This window comes from Physella acuta, unplaced genomic scaffold (genome assembly GCF_028476545.2).
Source record: "Physella acuta isolate Inbredline_101_S28 unplaced genomic scaffold, ASM2847654v3 ptg000091l, whole genome shotgun sequence".
NCBI lineage: Eukaryota > Metazoa > Mollusca > Gastropoda > Physidae > Physella > Physella acuta.
This window is the reverse complement of record NW_026731611.1, coordinates 469,111-488,605: the sequence shown is the minus strand read 5'-3', so window position 1 is coordinate 488,605 and position 19,495 is coordinate 469,111. Positions and strand designations below refer to the sequence as shown.

The 19,495-nt window shown below is 32.1% G+C and overlaps 1 protein-coding gene across 1 annotated transcript; it reads right to left on the bottom strand.

Annotated features, from left to right (window-relative positions):
• Nucleotides 1–267: 267 nt before the first annotated feature.
• LOC131928798 (splicing factor 3B subunit 3) lies at nt 268–18,635 on the bottom strand. The gene is made up of 29 exons (XM_059284929.1): nt 18,537–18,635; nt 13,794–14,040; nt 13,482–13,558; nt 12,711–12,804; nt 12,101–12,273; nt 11,722–11,863; nt 11,518–11,630; nt 11,346–11,408; nt 10,890–10,964; nt 10,669–10,772; nt 10,375–10,540; nt 10,169–10,264; nt 9,973–10,045; nt 8,028–8,179; nt 7,771–7,926; nt 7,412–7,567; nt 6,201–6,344; nt 5,957–6,079; nt 5,561–5,715; nt 3,995–4,169; nt 3,586–3,791; nt 3,335–3,452; nt 2,886–3,050; nt 2,453–2,665; nt 2,266–2,364; nt 1,952–2,095; nt 1,724–1,828; nt 899–997; nt 268–648 (listed from the first exon to the last, which is right to left on the bottom strand). The coding sequence occupies exons 2-29, from the start codon at nt 14,017–14,019 to the stop codon at nt 604–606; spliced, it is 3,657 nt and encodes a 1,218-aa protein (XP_059140912.1). The 5' UTR covers nt 14,020–14,040; nt 18,537–18,635; the 3' UTR covers nt 268–603.
• Between the last annotated feature and the right edge of the window lie 860 nt (nt 18,636–19,495).

Sequence of the window (19,495 nt, the reverse complement as noted above, 5' to 3'; positions counted from 1 at the left end):
TTATTGGCTTAATTCGTTTTTCACCCATTATATTTTAAAATGCTCTTGGCTCTTGTTACACCTTTTTCATGGCAAAAAGTGGTGCTTCAGTGCAGGCTAAAATATATTAAGGCTTCTAGATCTACTATATCTTATTCTGCTTTTTAAATTACTAGACCAGTCAACTACTCTATATTGGGCTACAAGAATCCCTGTATTAACTGAGGTAGTGATTTTTCTTAGGTGTATTAAGTAAAGTTAAACAGCACAAAACAAAAAAGTAGACAGATTGAAAATTTTATTTACAGAGACATTGTATAAATGAAATGACAATTTTATTTTAAAATCAGCAATAAATACATAATACACAAAATATCTGTACAGTAAACATTACTGGTATCCTACAAAACAAGTGTTAAATACTTTCAACAAATTATCACTTTTCACATTAAAAAAAGTGTTACTAGAAACAATTTTGCTCTTAAGCTGAATAAATCACAAAATAAAGATTTCTTAAAAAGTTGTAATGATTGTGTTTATAATATTGTTACATTATAACAACACTGGACCACTTAGCTTAAAAAATAGACAATATAACAATTAAAAGTACACATGGTAAAAAACTTAAAAGGCATATCTTGTTCTTATGTCTTCCAATTTTTTGGAAACCTGGGGAAAAGAATTTATTACATAAGACAATATTCATTTTAACCAAAGGTTTAATCAATTATTTTTTTAAATATAAGATTTAAACTGACAAACTAATGCAGCAAAAAAAAAAAAAAAAAAAAATTATAAACAAATGTACCTTTTTATTAACATTTAACATTTTATTAACATTGAGTTATCATACTTAGTTTATAAAAATGACATTATATTAAATTGGTACCATGAGTAAATATCTAGTTTCCCAAATTACCTCATTAGCACTGCGATCTTCTAATTCTTCAGCTATGGATTTTTGTTTACTAGGTTCCATTGAATTAAAAACTTCACACAAATCGCCATCAATGACATTCTAGAAAAATAAGTTGAATATAAAGAAATAAAATAATTTTGCTTGTCAACCGTAAGTAGACTGGTACATTAAGAATTTGAAGCAAAAAAGATTAACATACCTGCCAATGCTACTTTTGTTAAGCCAAAATAAATAAAAACCCTTACAATGCACTTAATATACACATCAAATATGAGCCTAGATCTAGTTTAGTTATACGTATCTAACCTACTACAACATAATTTCAGCTTACAAATAATGATAAAACTATCTTTAGCTGTTACATTAACAGAGGTTAATGTTACGATGATTTTGAAAGCTTTTGAATTGATTTAGTTTTCCATATTTTAATGAATGAACAATTTACGATAAATTCTAAAAAAGCAATTTACTATAAATTCTAAAAGAATGATTATGTATTCCCTTCACTGTTTTATAAATTACACAAAATACTTTTAATTAATATGCCGAGTTAATTGCAAAGACTTCCCTCATTTTGACAGCTGACATTTTGCAAATGATAAACAAATGTTATAAGGAAACAGGAGCGAATGGCAAAAGTAAATAGGATTTTCTCAGCCCTGTCAAACTGATTACATTTTTCAATCAGCATAACAACCTTCAACATAGGTTGAATAGCGGAAAGAGAAATTTTTTTTGTAAATTAGCAAAATTATTATTATGCTATACAGAAAGGCACTTAGATAAAAAATACATCAACAATTAGCTTACAGAAAAATTGCTTACCTTGACAGGAAAATAGTAAGATCTAAATGCCAGATGGTCTCTTCCACAAAGTGAAGGATACTCTTGTCTCATGTACATTTCCAAATGTTGAAAAAAATCTTGATCCTACAAGAATATTGGCAATTTTAAAAATAGTTTCCCTTTCTTAAAATATTTTTATTTTTAACCAACGTATTCATTATGAGACAAAAATAACTTGCTATTATTTATCAATATAAACTTAAGTACCTCATGAGATGTAAATGGCACTAACATGCCAACACTGCCTGATAATGTTGTATAAACTAAAGATTCTGAACCTCCTGGAATTAGTGTTGCTTTCTGCAAAGATGTTACAACTTCTCCCACATGAAAATTTGCTATGATGTCTGCCTATTAAAAAATTACAGAATATCATAGGTCTTTGAGAAAAATTCATCACAAGAAACTAAAATGGTTGATCTTACGAGATTAACTTATGATTTTATTAAAACAATTTGGTAACAAACTAATCAAAAACAATTTGGTAACAAACTAATCACCAATTTATTGTAAAAGGTTACCTTCTGAGAAGCACCATTTAATAATCCTCTATCCCATAGGGCTTTATTTCCAGTAGGATCTTCATCAACATCATCACTCACTTCAGACGGTAATCTGATCTATAAAATTTTTAAAAATTTTGACAATTTATTTTGTTACTTTTGATTGGCAGTAATCAAGTCACACAAAAATCAGGTTGACACTTACTACAGTTATATTACCAAACTTGTCAGCACCAGCAACAGTGTTATAATCAAGCATAAAGGAACAAGTAATCCAACGGGGGTTAGTGTCATCACAAAAGACAATGAGCTGGTTTTCAGGTCTTCGATATCGTACAAAATGGAAACTTTCTTGAACATCACCAACTATTACTCTGTTGCCCATTGCATGAATGCTAACAACAAAGTTAGGAATATGCTGAGGAAATAAATTATGTGAGTATTAAATTATCAAACATGTTATTTTTAACATAAAAAAATGTTTTCTGACTTTACTATGAAAGCAGTAAATTGAATGTTGTTAATTACTGTGGATCAGTCAATATATATCTGATAATCACAATCTTAATTCAGGTGAAACACGGTAAAACATCATTTCCACAGTAAGGTTTGCATACTCTTGATTAATATAATAGTACCTTGTTTTCACATTTTCGTAACAATTTCTTTTTTCCAAGATCATATATCCTTAAAAACTTTCCAACACCAATGAGAACACGTCCTTGAAAGGGGGTTATAGCGCCGGGAATGTCTTCAACAGGTGTCTTGTGAAGTAGTTCAAGTTTTGTTCCATTTTCAGTTACCTGCAAGTTTAGTCAAATATGTTATGAAAACACTACCAACTATTCAAATTACTGAAACTATATTGTAATAGTTCCTGTGTTAAATGCTGTATTATATTTACAGTACAAATTAAAAAGTGGTCTTAATGTAAAGTAAGTTAATTAATATCTTAAATAATGTAATGCTTTTGTGTGGATCAGACAAGGTATAACTTAATCATTTGAATTCAGGTGAAACACGGAAAGGCATCAAGTCCACAATTAAAATAATAAAACGGGAAACAATTAAAATTGACTATAACCACCTGGTATGTAAGAAGCTCTCCCCCAGTTACAGACCGTGGATTGAGAACCAAATCCTTAGCAATTCCAACAATCAGTATTGTGTCATCTGGTCTGCAGGAAAATTTGACTAAAGCAACACTGAAATAGGATAAAATACTTTAAGTTAAAAAGATATTTATTGACATTCTTAGAAAACTTAAATATCCAATCTAGCAACAATCATAAAATAAGGTGTTATAAATCACTTAAATCCATAATCTGTAGTACTTACCTATGAGCAGCCTCGTTCTGATCTAAAGAGATTTTCTCAAGATTTTCACCAGTAATAGGATTTATAATGCGAACAACAGATGCCCACATTCCCAAACCAGCTTTAGGAGCTCCAAAAATAGTTTCTGGACGATCTTCATTTAAAAACTGAGCAGCCATTTCTGCAGCCAATTCACGTTCATCTTCATCTGCTGCCTCAATTAATTCCTTTATTACCACAAAAACCATGTTAAGTTAAATTTGTATAAAACCATGAAGCCTTTAAGTAAAAACATAACAGGTAACAATATGTAATCAAATCAGAAAATTGTACCAGAGATTGTCTTCATTGAGACATTCAGATGAGAGAAAGTTGTTCATCATGTTTGATTACACACATTTTTTTTTAAATACTTCAAAGAGGCACTTACTTCTGCCATGTGTTGTTTTCTTAGTTGCTTTGTTTCCTCTGTATAAGCATTATGGTCTGTTTCAATTATTATCAGATTATTTGATTCAGGGTGAATGACGAATTTACGAGGAGTGTATTGCAACGGCCAAGCAACTTGGTTAAATACGGCCCCTAATTTTTCCAATGCCAAAATCCTGAAAAATGACAATTTAATTGTCTTGTATGACTTTGATAACATTAAAACTCAAAATGATCCAGGTGCAACAGACTTAATTGTGCAGTGTAGCAAATGTTTTATTTTAGGGTTGCTAGGCCACATATACATCAAAACTTCTTGCAACCATGTAAAATGCAGGGTTCGTAAGACTTTTTGAAAATGAAATTCCCTACTATTTGGGAAAAATTCCAAACTTTATACAGATGTTTTAGCGACTAATTTATAAAATGATGCAACATTTGTACTCTAAATTACATACAGTATAATGACATTTATTTTAGGCAATAAAGGTAATATTTATATTGGACTTTCTATAGCCTAGTTGACAAACAATAACTTTACTAAGGCTGCCTACCCCACTCCCCTCTAAAAAAATTTAAAATGATTAAAATGATTGGACATTTAACTTATGTGATCTGTTCATTATCTAATTGCTTTGTGTTTTGAATTAATTACTTAAGAATTATAATAAAGTAATTTACTAACTGAGGTCTGCTCGTTGAGTATCTAGAGACTTATTTACCCTAGGTCCCAGATTTAATAAATAGTGTTTTGAAAATTGGATAATTGAACAGAAAAACTGGAAGAAATCTTCAGGCTGTGTAACATTCATTATTTATGCTATAGCTGAGGAAATTCAATCTGCAATAAAAAAATTGCCAGTATTCCTTCCCCCCCCCCCCCCCACACAAAAACATGGAGTGAAGGGGTCACTGAGGTCATAGTAGTCTAGAATTGAGTATGCCTGTTACATCAGTGTGAACTGTGTTGTGATTTTTTCCCCAAGCCCCACCCCTAGCCAAGCAGTAACAAATACCTACTTTTGGGCACACTGTGAATTCACACAAGTGATAGTAGTTACATGGAAAAGCGGGTTAGTCAAGCCCTAATTGTCAGCATTTGCCTAAGCTTTCAAATACTGTTTAACGGAAGGTGGATTAAAAGTACAGATTGATAAATTATACCTTAACTACCTCCCCCATAATTTTCTGCTATGACTGCCGGCCTGCAAAGTCAGACAAACTTAATGAAAAATAGCAGGTAAAATCAAGAGCTTAATAATTGGGTTTATTCTGTGATACAGCGAAAATGTCATAACACAAATTGGAGTAAATCCACGAAAGAATAGCCTTTTTGTTAGTCGGAAGCTATGGAATTTGTGGACAAGTTGTTTCTAAAACTAGACAATTTTCAGAATAAATCCTGGACTTTCTAGACTGCTTACAAACCCTGTATACATTAATTTGTGGATCAGTTAGATTATGTTGTAATCTTTTTTAAACTCAGGTGAAACACGGTAAACATCATATCCACCAATCAGTATGTAACCAAATTTTTTCAAAATTATTACTTCTTAATATACAGTACCTTAAAGTATTTGTAGAAATAGCAACAATGCCCTCCGGACATTGTTCGGATGCAAAACCAGAAGCATATTCTAGTGTCTCATAGGATAACGGCGTCAAGTGAAATCTACTTTGGTATGTATAACTCAGCCATGTACGACTGGACATAGCAAGAACCTAAAAAGTAAAATTAGTTAATTAAAGAATATACTAGGCCTAAAAGTTATTTACAAAAGAAACTATTTTGATACGATTTTAACAACTCAGTTACGGAAGACGCATGGAAACAAGAAGTTAAGCTGGTGACTATATTTCAATTTTTATAGATGGCTAAAGCGTAAACAGGATGCAAAAATAAAAAAAAACTACAGGCTAACTTATACAATTACACTACTCTACAATATATGTTTATACTTACAGCTTCAGAGCCTTGCATTGATATTCTAAACAGCTTAACAGGTCTTGATCCTAGATAACGTGTTCTAGTATCAGACAGATCCCCTGTAACTGTGTCTAGTACAGTTCGAAGTAATACACCATTCTAATAAAAAATGTTACAGAAAAATTATGAAAAGCCAATACAAATAAAAATAATTAAAAAATCATTTGTTTTTTTTTTAAATTTATACCATTAATAGCATTTTTAAATAGCATTTTCGTACCTGAAGGCCTATGTTAAGATAGATTCCACCAGCAGTAGCAGTCTCTCCAGTTTCTTCTTTTGCTTCAGTTCCTCCCATTTCTATAATGCAAAGTGATTCAGGTGGTGCAGGAAGGGCTTGCATACTCAGAGGTGATAAACAATCCTTTGATATAAAAAAGTCAAGAAAAAAATAATTAACTACAATATTTCTAAAATATAAGTACAAATGTATATCAACTCATCAACTCCTTTGCTACATGATGAAACTGCCATTACTGCCTTATGACCTGTCAAGATTCTATCACATTATCATGCAAAAACTGCATCTATATTATTTATGCTTGATAAATATAGCACAAGAATGAGCAAGATTTTTACCTTAAAAAAAAAGTGTTTCACACTGATCAAGAAAGAAAATTAAGCTATTATAATTAGCTCAGAATCCGCTGTAGAGTTAATGTTTAAAATTATTACTAAGGCACTCTGAGACAGCTTTAGACCACATTATACTTTAGGCTCATCTTGCCTAAGTAATAAATAATTCTAGAAAAACTAAATTTTCTTTGTATTTGAACCAGAGGTACCGCTTCATCTTAAATCTCCATGCCCTGAGATACCGATAAAGCTGTATTTAACACCTTACCCCAGATTGGCAGTCTGTATATAAAATTGCACTATTTAAAAAAGTGCGTAACTGGTATTGTTAGACTTGTGTGTTCCTGTCATGGCTGCGCCCATAACCAAATTTTTTGTTGTTTATTATTTACAACTTTTACAATGGAAAGACGATTTGAAAATTCTGAAACCGGCATTCTACCTAAGTCTACATCTACCTATGTCTAAAAGAAGGGTCTACCCACAAAGATGACCGGATTATCAAGTCAAAATATTAGATATTTAATGTATAAGTGTTAATTAAAATAATTAAAATAATGGTGTTATATTCAGTTTTATTTTATTATTGTGAGTCTGTTGTGTGTACATTTAACTCAGGAGCATGGGAATTTTAGGTTCAGGAGCTAAGGGGTTAATCAAGAAATGTTTACAATATTTTCAAACAAAAGTGGTTATTGGTTGTCATTCTTAGTTTAGGATCTGGGGAAGCTTTCTTAAATAGGATTTAGTAGACTCATTAGGATAATGAAGGAGATAAAAAAAAAATTTCAGATAAAATTTGTACAATTTTAAATAAACTAAAGATTTTCTAAATAAAAATGTGTAGCAACTTACATTTGGATCCAGGGAAATAATTCTAACAGTGTTATCAGAAAGGCCAACAGCAAGAAACCTAGATCTCAGCTCTCCAGCTGGAACTCTTCCAAGAGCCATGCATACAACGTTGCTAGACATCTCTTTTCTTTCTGTATATTCATTCAGTTGCCCTGTCTACAATAAAGAATAAATCATTGAAATGAACAGCTTTATCTTTTAGAGTATGAATTAACTAAAGGTGAAAATGTACTAACATTGCATTATTTAGTTCATTGATGTGTAAATTACTAAAAACCTATCAGTTGCCACAGAAAGGACAACACAGGAAAATTCATTATTATAAATATGTAGATCTATATATATATATATATACATACCGGATCCATCTCAAAATACACCAGCTCTCCACCAGTCAATGCAATCACAACTTGTCTCTGGTTTACAGCACACTTAACAATATTCTTTTTACCAGGGGTTTTCCATTCATTTACACGCTTATCTGAACGGATATGGCGAATACCCTCAGGATAAATCTGTGAAATACAAAGAAAAAATTCAGAATCTTGAATTAGTGAAAGATTAAGAAGCAGTATAAAATTTTCAGGAGAATGCAATTCCTAATCGTGGCCTTTACCTGCACAAGAGCATCATCTCCAAGTTGAGAACTTGAAATGGTAGGAGTGGTTCCAAGAAATCCAGAATCTGTAACTTCTTCTACTGTTTCACCAATGGACAATACTAGCGTAGCATTCATGAAGGATACAATAATGTATGCATCATAGTCATCTGCAAAACAGTAAAGAAGACCTCATACAATGTTGAATAGTTCTTTGTTAATAACTATTTTTAATATTTTTCTTAATAATTCTTAAATATTTTTCTTAACTTAAGCAGTTTTAATTAGCTATCAACCATATTAGATATATTTTGGTGCAATGGTCATGGTAGAGACTAACACCAATGAATATTTAAACTTTTTATTTTATGTCTGGTCACTTTTAAGTTTATAATATGTATTGTAGATAAATAACAGATACTTTCTACAATATTTAAATGAATTGCCTTCTATAAATAAGAAATCTTACACCTTATGATCAAAACATAGGTGCTTATCTAGTATTTCTCTCCTCCATTGACGGCAATGACCGACTGTCTTTTTTTTTTTTAAAAACTATATAGTGTTCATTAACTCTTTAAGACCGTAACGACGCTCTCAGCGGTTGGTCCGCCGGCCTGCCATACCGTAACGACGCTCCCAGCGTCCGATAAAATTTTCTCTGTTTAATTCATTGTTTTTCAGAATCCAAGTTTTTAATCGTAGATCTAGGTCATGATAACGCTAGAGCGGCCATTTTTCGTTGTATTTACTTCTTGTAGTTTTCTCGTTAGATCGATTTTGTATTTTATATAATTTTTTTGTAAAACAACTCGAAAAACGGCATTTTTTAACACTGCGGAATGCCGTTCAGCGGCCGCGCCTAAATGTTTATGTCACCGCATTATAAAATTAACGAAAATTAAAGTATTTATACTAAGACTAATCCGATCCATGATTTTTTGTAGATAAATGGACGTACCTTCGTTTTCTATGAATAAGAACTCATGAAAAGTTATTCTTATTATTAATTTTCCCGACAGACGCGTAATTTTTGCACCAAAAAATCAACTCTTTATTGTTTCTTCTTTAAATCTAATTAATTATCAATTCTTCAATAAATAAATAATTCCTTAAAGTTTATATCAGTGTGTAGGGTATTCAATTACGATTAATTTTTATCAATAATGTGTGGGGTTTAAATTAAAGGGTAAAAAGATATGGGTCATTTAGCCGCAGGGGTGCTGAAAAAAATGAGGGAAAAAATAATTCCGGTAAAATGTGAAAATAATTACGGGCTTAAAGAGTTAATTATCTTATATAAAATTATTTGTGTTCTCCAAAGAAAAAAGATGAGTGCTGGTAAAAAAAAAACACCTTTATTTATACTTAAAAAGGTTATTTGAACTAATATTAGTAACTGTTACACAAAGTTTTTAATGACAAAATTACAGAAAGATCTAATTTCAATCTGCTGCCAGTAACTTTTTATACATTAGAGGGGGGAAGTCTGGCCACTAACAATTGTTTGAGAGATTCTCTTGAAAATTAAAGACTTCAGGGTCTGTTTTCAATTGTATTTTTGAATGTATGAGCAGGAGTTCCAGAGTGATGTAATTGCTTTTGTGATGATCAACTTACCTTCAGACTTCTTCACTTAGGAACTTCACCTGAAAAAAGAAAGTAGGCTTGGCGTTGGATTGTGTTCAATCCGGCCAGCCACTTATTAAATCGGCTTGGAAAATTGTGTACATAGTTTAAACTTTAATACAATAACATCAGATCTGGTCATCCCCCTCTTTAAAACTCAGTGCAATAATAAAAATTCAATGAGCACAATTTTTTTACACTGAGTAGATGCCAGTTTTGTTTAAACCTGGCAGATACAAATAGATGAATCTTTGCTTTCGTTTATTAAAAATGTACTAATTCTACCAGCACAAAAATCAAGAACACTATGCCTATTATATTCACACAACCTTACCATCAGTGTGTCGCTTCACTGTCCAGACAGCATTAGGATTACCAGGAAGTTCAGAAACTGCCATTTCTGAAACCTAATAATTTAATTGAAATATAAAAATAAAAGTATGCAGGGTAAAATTTTAACATCAAGTGTATGTAATATTTATTTATCAGAGAGACTTGGATGTTTATTTGTGCAGATGAAAGAAACTTACTTCCAAACCATGTCTAAGAACACGAAGAGTAGATCTAGGTCCTCTGCCACATAGTGTGTACAGCTGTGGCGTATCTTCATTAGCCAAATCAGCTATCTATAAGAAAAGAAATATCTTAGCTATATTACTGGTGCTAATCCCTGCTTAGGACTAAGTTCATTTTTGTCTCACATTTGTGGCTATATTTTTGTCGAAGTTCATGGTACCTGTGTAGTTATGATTGGAGACAGACTATCCATCTCATCAACCATCACTAGATTTTTAAGCTCTCTAGGTGAAAAATGAAATGTATCTCCCTCTTCAAGTGGATTTGCACTACTGAACATTCTTTCACCATCATCATCACCTAAATGTGCTATCTGGTATAAATGACTGAAGGAAAAAAGAGAAAAATATTATTTAATACTTTCATAGTAAGGTACATTTAAAAAGGGCTGTACAAAATCAACAATAACCTAGCTTAAAAAATTAAAGCAAAAATTAAAACTGAAAAAACTTACTGATTTCCAAATTCCGCTGCAACAAACAAAAAACCCGACTTGAGCACGCACATGCTTGTGGCTATTGGAACAGTATCAAAGTATTTCAGACGAATTTCTGTTACCTATAGAAAAATGCATATTGACAATTATAAATTTTGGAAACTGTAGAATTGACTTTAATAATCAAGAATTAATGAAAATATAAACTTGTGTAACAAATTTTTTGCTAATATACTAACCATATCTTCATCAGTCTCGAGCGTGATTTTAAAAATATCTCCTTGTTCAGTTTGAGCCAGAAAGAAAAACATGGACTGCAAAAATAAAAGAAATGTACATCATAGTTACTCATGCAGTAAACAAGCAGTAATTTTTTAATTTGTTGAATACTGACAGGTTCACTTGAGTTAGTTGTTTAAAATGTTTTAGTTATCAGTGTAAAATAAAATCTCTAACCAACATTAAATGTAATGACAAAAGCATCTGAACCACTTGACTGTTTTTACTATTAAGTGCTTTAACAAAATTAAAGCAGTTTAGGTGGAGATTTAGAACATCAGTTTATATTAGCAAAGGATCTGACACTTTAGGTAGTAGAAACATTACTACATCCTATCTATACTTTTCATGATTGTGTATTGTCCATAATGCTTTGTTTTATGCAAGTAAACTATTTTAAAACTTATTGCTCTCACTTTAGTCTTATGTGTTGCACTACAAACAAATATCATTCCCCGCTCAGGATCATCAAGGTCACACTGAAAGTAAAAAGTATAAATAAGTTTAGACACAAAGCAGTAATTTAGGATCAAATCTTCAAATATCGTAGAGGATAAATGTTTCTGAATCCACTAAACATTAACTAACCCGTCTCCTGGGTATTGGACATCTAATATCTGGTTGGTCACCCAAGTTTTTGTAAGTTATGTAGTTTTCTGAACAAATAAGAACTCCACTAGGACCATCATGACCACCAGGAACTGAAAAATATTACACATTTAAAAAACAATTCGTACTATTATTATTGATATCTGTTATGCAATTTACAAAGGTAAAAAAGGTTTGCTGTACCTGATATTAAAAAATTTGCATGCTCTTCAAGTTGTTCAGAGTATTTGCGCACTACATGATTTAAACCAAGATCTAATTCATAGTACGTTAATAGTTGTTGTGTCTTTAAAGCTGCTTCTCCTGTAGGGTCTGTATCAGCTTCCTATGTGAAAAAAAAAACAGCAAACAATTTCTAGTAATGAAACAGAAAACTTGTTAAAAATATTACTAAATAGATCAAATGTGCATCAAAGAAAAACTTTTCATACTAAACTAAATAGAAACCAGCTTTTTTTTTTCCCCCCGGTTATGCTGATTCTTAAAATGTGTAAAAAACATACATTTGCATAAAACAAAAAATTCATGTGGGGAAAAAAATAATTAAAAACAGTCTTTATACCTCATAGTCAATTTCCAAACATGCAAATGTTGGGTTTTCAAATCCAACATCAACACCAACCATGTGATAAACAAGAGTGTTTGATTTATGAGCTTCTAAAGGGGAAGATATTGTCAAACGAGCTTGAGCATCTCTGTTCAAAATGTAGACCAATTTTTGCTTTTCTACAGCACCTAGAAATTAAATTTATTCAATTTTGACCATGAGCTCTAGAAAGGTAACAATTACTATGCATGATTCAATAAGTTTTACTAATTATTGAAATTCTATAATACTCATTGACAACCACAAACTTGCTAGGCCAAAATGCATAAGAACCATTAGAATAAGTGGAAGCACAAGGGAGAGAGATTAGAAGAGAAGGGTATTGATGCTCAAAATCTTTGAATACAACTTTATTTGTTTTCAAATTAATGTATGAACAAATAAAGTAGCTTTGAAATGCAAATATTTAGTATCGGAAAAAATAGATTTCCTAATGTGATATTCACATTACATTTTTACTTTTCTTGTATCCAAATAAACATCTTTTTCATTATTATGTAAATGTAAACTCGTTAAAATTAGACCTATGATACTTTCAGGATATCAGTACATTCTTCTAACCTACCAATCATTACTGCACGTCCTTTTGGATCAACCGCAAGGTACTGTCCAGGCACAATTCTTCTGCAACCACTTTTTCCAAATGTTTCTTGGTGCACCTATACAATTGGAATAAATGAGGAAAAAATGTTATTGTTACAAATTCTTGAGAAAAAATAAAGGAATAAAGAAATTTTAAGCCAAGTTCAAACACTAATCCTGTTCTTGAGCAATCATTAAGTTTTTAAAATAACTAAAATTACTTTTCAGGAGTTGGCTGCCAACATTCTAGAGGCAGGTATAAATAATAAATATTGAAAAAGAGCTTTGGTAGAACTACCCACTAACAGTATTTGTATTGCTTAAGTGAAAATTCACTATTTTGTTCTGGATAATATTGGAAAATTCCAGACTTTATACATTTAATGTTTTAGTAACTATTTATAAAACAATGCAAAATTAGTTTTTAATTACAGTCAGTATTTATATTAGGTTTTTTTTAATTTAATATTGTTTTAAGTTAATATTTATATTGATCTTTCACTTGCCAATTAACTTTTTGAGGGCTCCCTACTTTCAAGAACAAATTTTCAGTATTTAAGGTTTGAATTTTCATAATAACCACCTTTTAACATTATAAGGATTTTAAAAGACCATTGCAACAATTGGTTTAATAAGTTAAATGGATGCATAGTAGATCTTGCTTTTAAAAAAAAATTAAAGTAACAGGCCACATTATAAGTAAAAAATTAAACCATTAATATTGAAACATTTCCACAGATTAAATGTTACTTACCCTTTCAAACATGTTCTTAGATGGAATATACTCCAAAATGACAATTCTTCCAGAGTCTGAACCAGCAACAACATAATCTAAAAATGTGACAATTTTTAAAATTTCAAAAGTTATTCCATACCAAAAAAAAGGTGAGTCCAGTGTTTTAAGAAATAGCTGCTTTGAAAGAAGTAACAAAGAAAAAAGATTTCAGAGATTTAGCTTAATCTATGTTGTCCTTTTTATTAGTGCTAATATATAGTGTAAACTTGCTGGAATTTTCTTATTCAGTTTCAGCAGTTGTTTATGCAAGCAGAATCTTTGAAAATTTACCTTTAGTGCCTCCAGTTAGCCGAAAAGGCATTAATGAACGAACAATTCCAAAAACCTCAGTTGAGAGAACTGGGAAGATCTTCCCAGTATTGGGATCATGGCGAAAAAGTTCTAAAACTTTGCCCCTAGACACAACAATTTCCTGCAGTTTTGATCCAGAAAAATTGCCATGAATAGCAGTTACAATGCCCTGTGATCTCTGAAGAGTCAGGTTGTACAGGTACATGTTTTTGATTTAATGTATCATCTGAAATGAAAAAGTACTAAATTATTACATAATTAAGGCCTACACTTTTATAAGCTTTTATACAGTTTACTTAGTCCTGTCTGTCCTTTTTGGCAAATCTTGTGTAGTTAAACTTAAATATCTGTACTAAGCAAATCAACAAAAAAAAAAAAAAAAAAGCAGGGACTATTATAAAGAAAGAAAAAAAAAGCAGCGTGATAAAACAAACACAGGAAACCATAACATTAAGCTTCTGTTGGTTGTGGCAAACCAGATTTATATTTTACGAGCCGACCCGCGGTGTATCATACGCCGCTATTTAGTTGTTTTTTCTACTTTTCAGTAATTCATAATTTGTGAATTCGACAGTACCTAAGTAATTCATAATTTGTGAATTCGACAGTAACTATGCTGCCACTGAAAATATTTGCTTTAAAACACTACCCACCCCCAGTGAAATCAGCCTCCTCTTAGTTACCTCCTCTAAGTTTAAAATCGTTTCAAACTAAATTATCTGCCCCTAAGAACCGTCACTAAACCCGGCTTACATTTAGCATGAACCACAGCTCACCAGACCATGTGAGGGGGGGTGGTAGCGATAGAGAGGAAGAGAGGGTACTGCAAGGCGCGCTTGCAGCTTGTTTTCTAACGTCTCCCAGAAGAGAATTAGATATATAGATAGACTTTGGATGACTGAAGATATTGATGTCCAATAATAGACTTCCATTTGGTGTGTGTGTGTTCTCAACTACTTTTATAATTACAAATTAGGGTTAGGCATATGGTAGAACTAGAGTTGGGGATAGCATTCAGAATTCAACATTTTTTTGCAAATATAGGCCTATTGTATAAAACTTCTATTTTTTGTTTCCCACTACCTTTATTTTTTACAGAGCTTACTAAGACCAGTACATTTTATATATATATTTTTATAACAGTTTGCCGACCACTGACCTAACCATATTAATTACACAGTAGAATCTACATGATTTTAAAAATATTAAATGGGCCTTTCGAATACCTTTGATTTTGAGACTTCCTGATTTCCACTTGGGCCCATGCCATTTGGCTATTGACACAAATTAGAATTAAACGAAGTGACTTCTCGGAAAAAGATTTTTTTCCCAACGTCTCCACTTAGTCGGCAAAAGATAGTTTTGCGGATGCGCAGTGACCTATGGCTAGGGTTAGGGCTCTGCGGTTGTAAACACGCATGCGCAGTACCATCGAAAACATCGATGGCAAGTCGTAGTTTCTCTCCATTGCGAATACGTATATTTTTCCGGCCAGCATAGGCCTTTTAACCTTTTTATTTTGTTTTTATAAATAGCATAGATAGATAGGGCATATTTTTCTACTTCCTCATTAATGATAGTCTTTAATCAAGGCAATGTTAGTTGTCAAGATATAGACAATAATAGATCTAGATAGTAGATTCTAGATACGATGGATGTCCCAGATCTAGAGTGAAGTTCCACAGCCGATCACACATAGCAGAAAACCACATAGCAGAAAATTCCTAACTCCCGACTCTCATTTGTAACAGCTTCACACAGAAACTAACCGAATGTACTATATTAATCCTCTGCCATTCTACTCTAATATGTATCAATCATTTTATATTCCTTCGCATAGAATTTGAGATTTTGTGTTTTAGTGACGTGCTACTTGCGATATTTTTTCCTTTTTTTCCTGCGTCCACCTGAACCGGCTAGCGTAATGATCGTATTTTATAAGTTTTAAGCCAATTTTAATAACTAAAATATATTATTATATATTTTACACTTTTAAACGTGTTGTTGATTGTATTATTAATTAATAGATTGCAAAACCAAATAAAAAACGTTAAATTTATTAACTAGGCCTACACATTACGGATGACCCAGTGATCACTCAAGGGACGCAACTATAATAATCATAACAAAGGGACGTAACAATCACTAACAAGACATAACATTTGCTTAGATATGCTTGTATGTAGAGACAAACTAGATTTAGAAGAAGTAGATGATCGAAATAATTTAAAACAGAAAAAAATTAGAAATTATATAGATTCTACACTTAGCTTGAAATGTAGAGCATCTAGAACTAGATCTAGGCTAGTCTAGCTCAAGTCGGTTCCGCAGCGAGGTGAAACCACCCTAATCGTTACCCAAGCTGCGGTCATCCCTAATCACCTCTCAGGTTGCTTTATTAGCCTTATCTAATATCTAGTTTTTCTTACTATATGTGAAATCTACTCAATTCTCAGTTTAAACATGACAACTGAATAAAAAACGTCCATACTTTATCCTCTAGGCACTAATTTGGGGGTTGTAGCGAGTTTAGACTAAATTATTGAATTTTAAAATGTTTTGTCACTCACAGCTATGATATGACGGATCATCCATGACAACCTGGTTAAAAGTTGAAAGGTTTAACTTTTTAAGTGACCGTGAAATAGATCTAATTTTTTTTCACAAGAGAGTTCCTAAAAGTAGAATTGGCCCGTCTATCGTCGGGATATATTTATAGAGGAAAAAAAATTAAGAGAATGTCATCAGAAATAAATTTTAAAAAAGACAAGACAGAAGTGATGTTTGAATTCTTTTATTTCTTTAATTTTATAACAATTTTTATTGTACAAAAGAGCAAAATAAAAAACCATGCCTGGTAAACGTATCCATTCAAATAGCGGTCACGTGGTCAAAAAAAATAAAAAAAATTGGTTGTCATTTTTTGGACACATCATATAAAAAAAAGTGTTGAAGATATTTGATTTATTTTTTCATAGAATGATAAAACTAATAATGCTTTACTTTGGAAATCAATTTTGTGATAGGGAGATCTATATTTAAAAAGTTATATTATTTTGAATGACACCGACTTTAAATTTAGCCTACATTCCCCAAAGCAATTTTTGAAAATGCTTTTCTGGCATATTTAGCCTTGCGACCTATAGCATGTTTTTATAACGTGAAAACCCGCCATTTTACTCGTGATAAACATTTTTAAAAGTAATTCTAAGAAGGTCTCTGGAACTAAGTCGAAAAACTCGCCGGAAGTCATGGTCCAATCCTTACGCCATGTTCTGGTTAGCAACCAAGGACGCTTTTAAGTTAGTGAGCCTCCCTACTAATATCTATCGTATGTACAGTGTCCCGCACATATTGTTGTAGAAGCTACTTACTTATACTTAAGTTATAGTTAACTTAGTTATAAAAAGCTTTGATTGGTTGGTTTTATTCATTTCATCCGGGACATAGATATCTAGTGCTTTTCATAGGGGGAACTAGAATCGCCTACGACGTCATACCTCGAAACTTAAAAACTCGTCGGGAAAATGTTTACACCGGTGTCCAATAATAGAATCTTCTTTAAAAAAGGGGTGTTCGGTTACTGGTAGTTAACTAATTTCTAAATAATACACACATGGCTGGCTAATGCTAATGTCAATGCGGTAATCTATCGTTTTGGGTACGTAAAATCGCCCGCGGCTATTAATGTACGAAAACGTTACCTCATTGTCAAGGCTGTAATTGAAGTATATTGTGATATGTTTGTGTCAAATATTATAGATAAATGAATAATAAACCTAAATCAATGGCTAAATATATCAATATAGGCCAGAAATTAACTTTAAACAGCTGTGTCTGCAAGCAAGATTTGCTATATAAACAGCAGCCATTTGTAAAATAGAGTGACTTCCGCCTGAATCTCGCGCTATATTATGTCTATAAAAATAAAACTAACAAGATGGCTGCTATAGTAAATGAGCGTGGTTGCATCTGTTGGAAACATCGCTGGTGTTCATTTATTACTGAAAAGTTTTGATTCAATTGTTTAAAAACAGGTACATAAATGAAACAAGGAAACATTTTTGTATTTTTCAAAACATAAATCCTCCTCAAAATGTGAAATAATTATTAAAATGTAAGGAGTCACCTGTTTTTCACATTACTAGTCGCGGCCGATTTTACGTACCTAAAACGATAGATTACCGTCAATGCTAACCCTGTCCCTAACCCCCGTCCCACCACCATACGCCTAACCCTAATTTCTAACCATAAAATTAGTCGAGATTACAATACTACTAACAACACAACACCCCTTTTTTTAAAGAAGCTTACATTATCGGGCACTGATATTCATCCAAAAGGGGAAAGTAGGTCAGTGTGTGCGTGAGTTGAGATGGTGATGCGCAGTGATGGGTTACAGTTTCAAGTAGTAAATAGATCTAGACTAGTAAAAACGTCGCACAAGAAAGTCTTAATTTCTAGACTAGACTTTTGGGGTTTTGGACTTTAAGACTTGAATAATTGTATCTTACAAAGAACGTAGTGGAACTCTGTAGACGTAGCCTAGAATTAGATCTAGATTCTAGATCTAGATCTATTCTAGATCGAGAATTTTTCCAGTATACAGCAACGACAGTTATGAATTTGAAATAAAAGGATTTTGTAACGATTGGATTAAGCCTTAATTTAGAACTCTGAAAATTAAGAATGCATTCCCAAATGAATGTATGTGATACACACCTAAATTGGATGTTGCAGGATTACAAAAATAATCTAAATATTTTTACAACAGCAAACAAAATTGCGGCTTCCGGTATCGACATAACCGCTTCCCGTCCCACAATCCTAATTTGTAAAAAGTAAAATTTATAAAAAATATAACCTTGCCGGTAGGCTACTACAGTACTAGTCATTAGATTTTTACCGAAACAGTTTAGGCCTACCAGGATATTTATATCACCCTAAAATGAAATAAGCTATTATTGGTTATTTTAATAATAATATTATTATTATAAATAAATTTTATGTAGAATTCCAGAGAGGCATTTTGGTCATAGAAATGTATGAGCCGAGTCCTAATTCAAGGTCATTCTACTAGATTATAGGGATTTAACACATTAGTAAAATTAAAATGATCTGATTCACAGAAAAACAAGTTAATAAAAAGTCTAGTGACAATTTAAGCGCTATTTCCTTAATTAATTTTTTAGAATTCACAGACCTACGTAAAAATCATTTCGAACCTCCGCTCATTCGCTATGGTAAAATCCTTTCGAACCTCAGCGCTTTGCGCTAAAAATCTACACGATGCTCAGTTTAAATTTTTAAAAATCCTTTCGAACCTCCGCTCATTCGCTATGGTAAAATCCTTTCGAAACTCAGCTTTGCGCTTAAAACCTACACGATGCTCAGTTTAAATGTTCTTAACTAATTTTTTGTGACCGAACGAAAGGATATTTTTGAAAACTTTCTTCGGCAATATAGGTCTAAATTATGGTTGGAAACGATTGGTACATGTTTCAAGTCGCTAAGTGGTCTGGTTGCCGAGATATGGAGCAAAAACTGCATTTGTTCGATGTTTTTTGGCTTTTCCGGGAAATCCAGGAAGGAATTCCGGGATTTTTTTTTGGCCCACAATCATCCTTGGAACTTGCTTAACATATTTGCTTTTGGAACTAGTCCTCGATATTGCTTCGTTG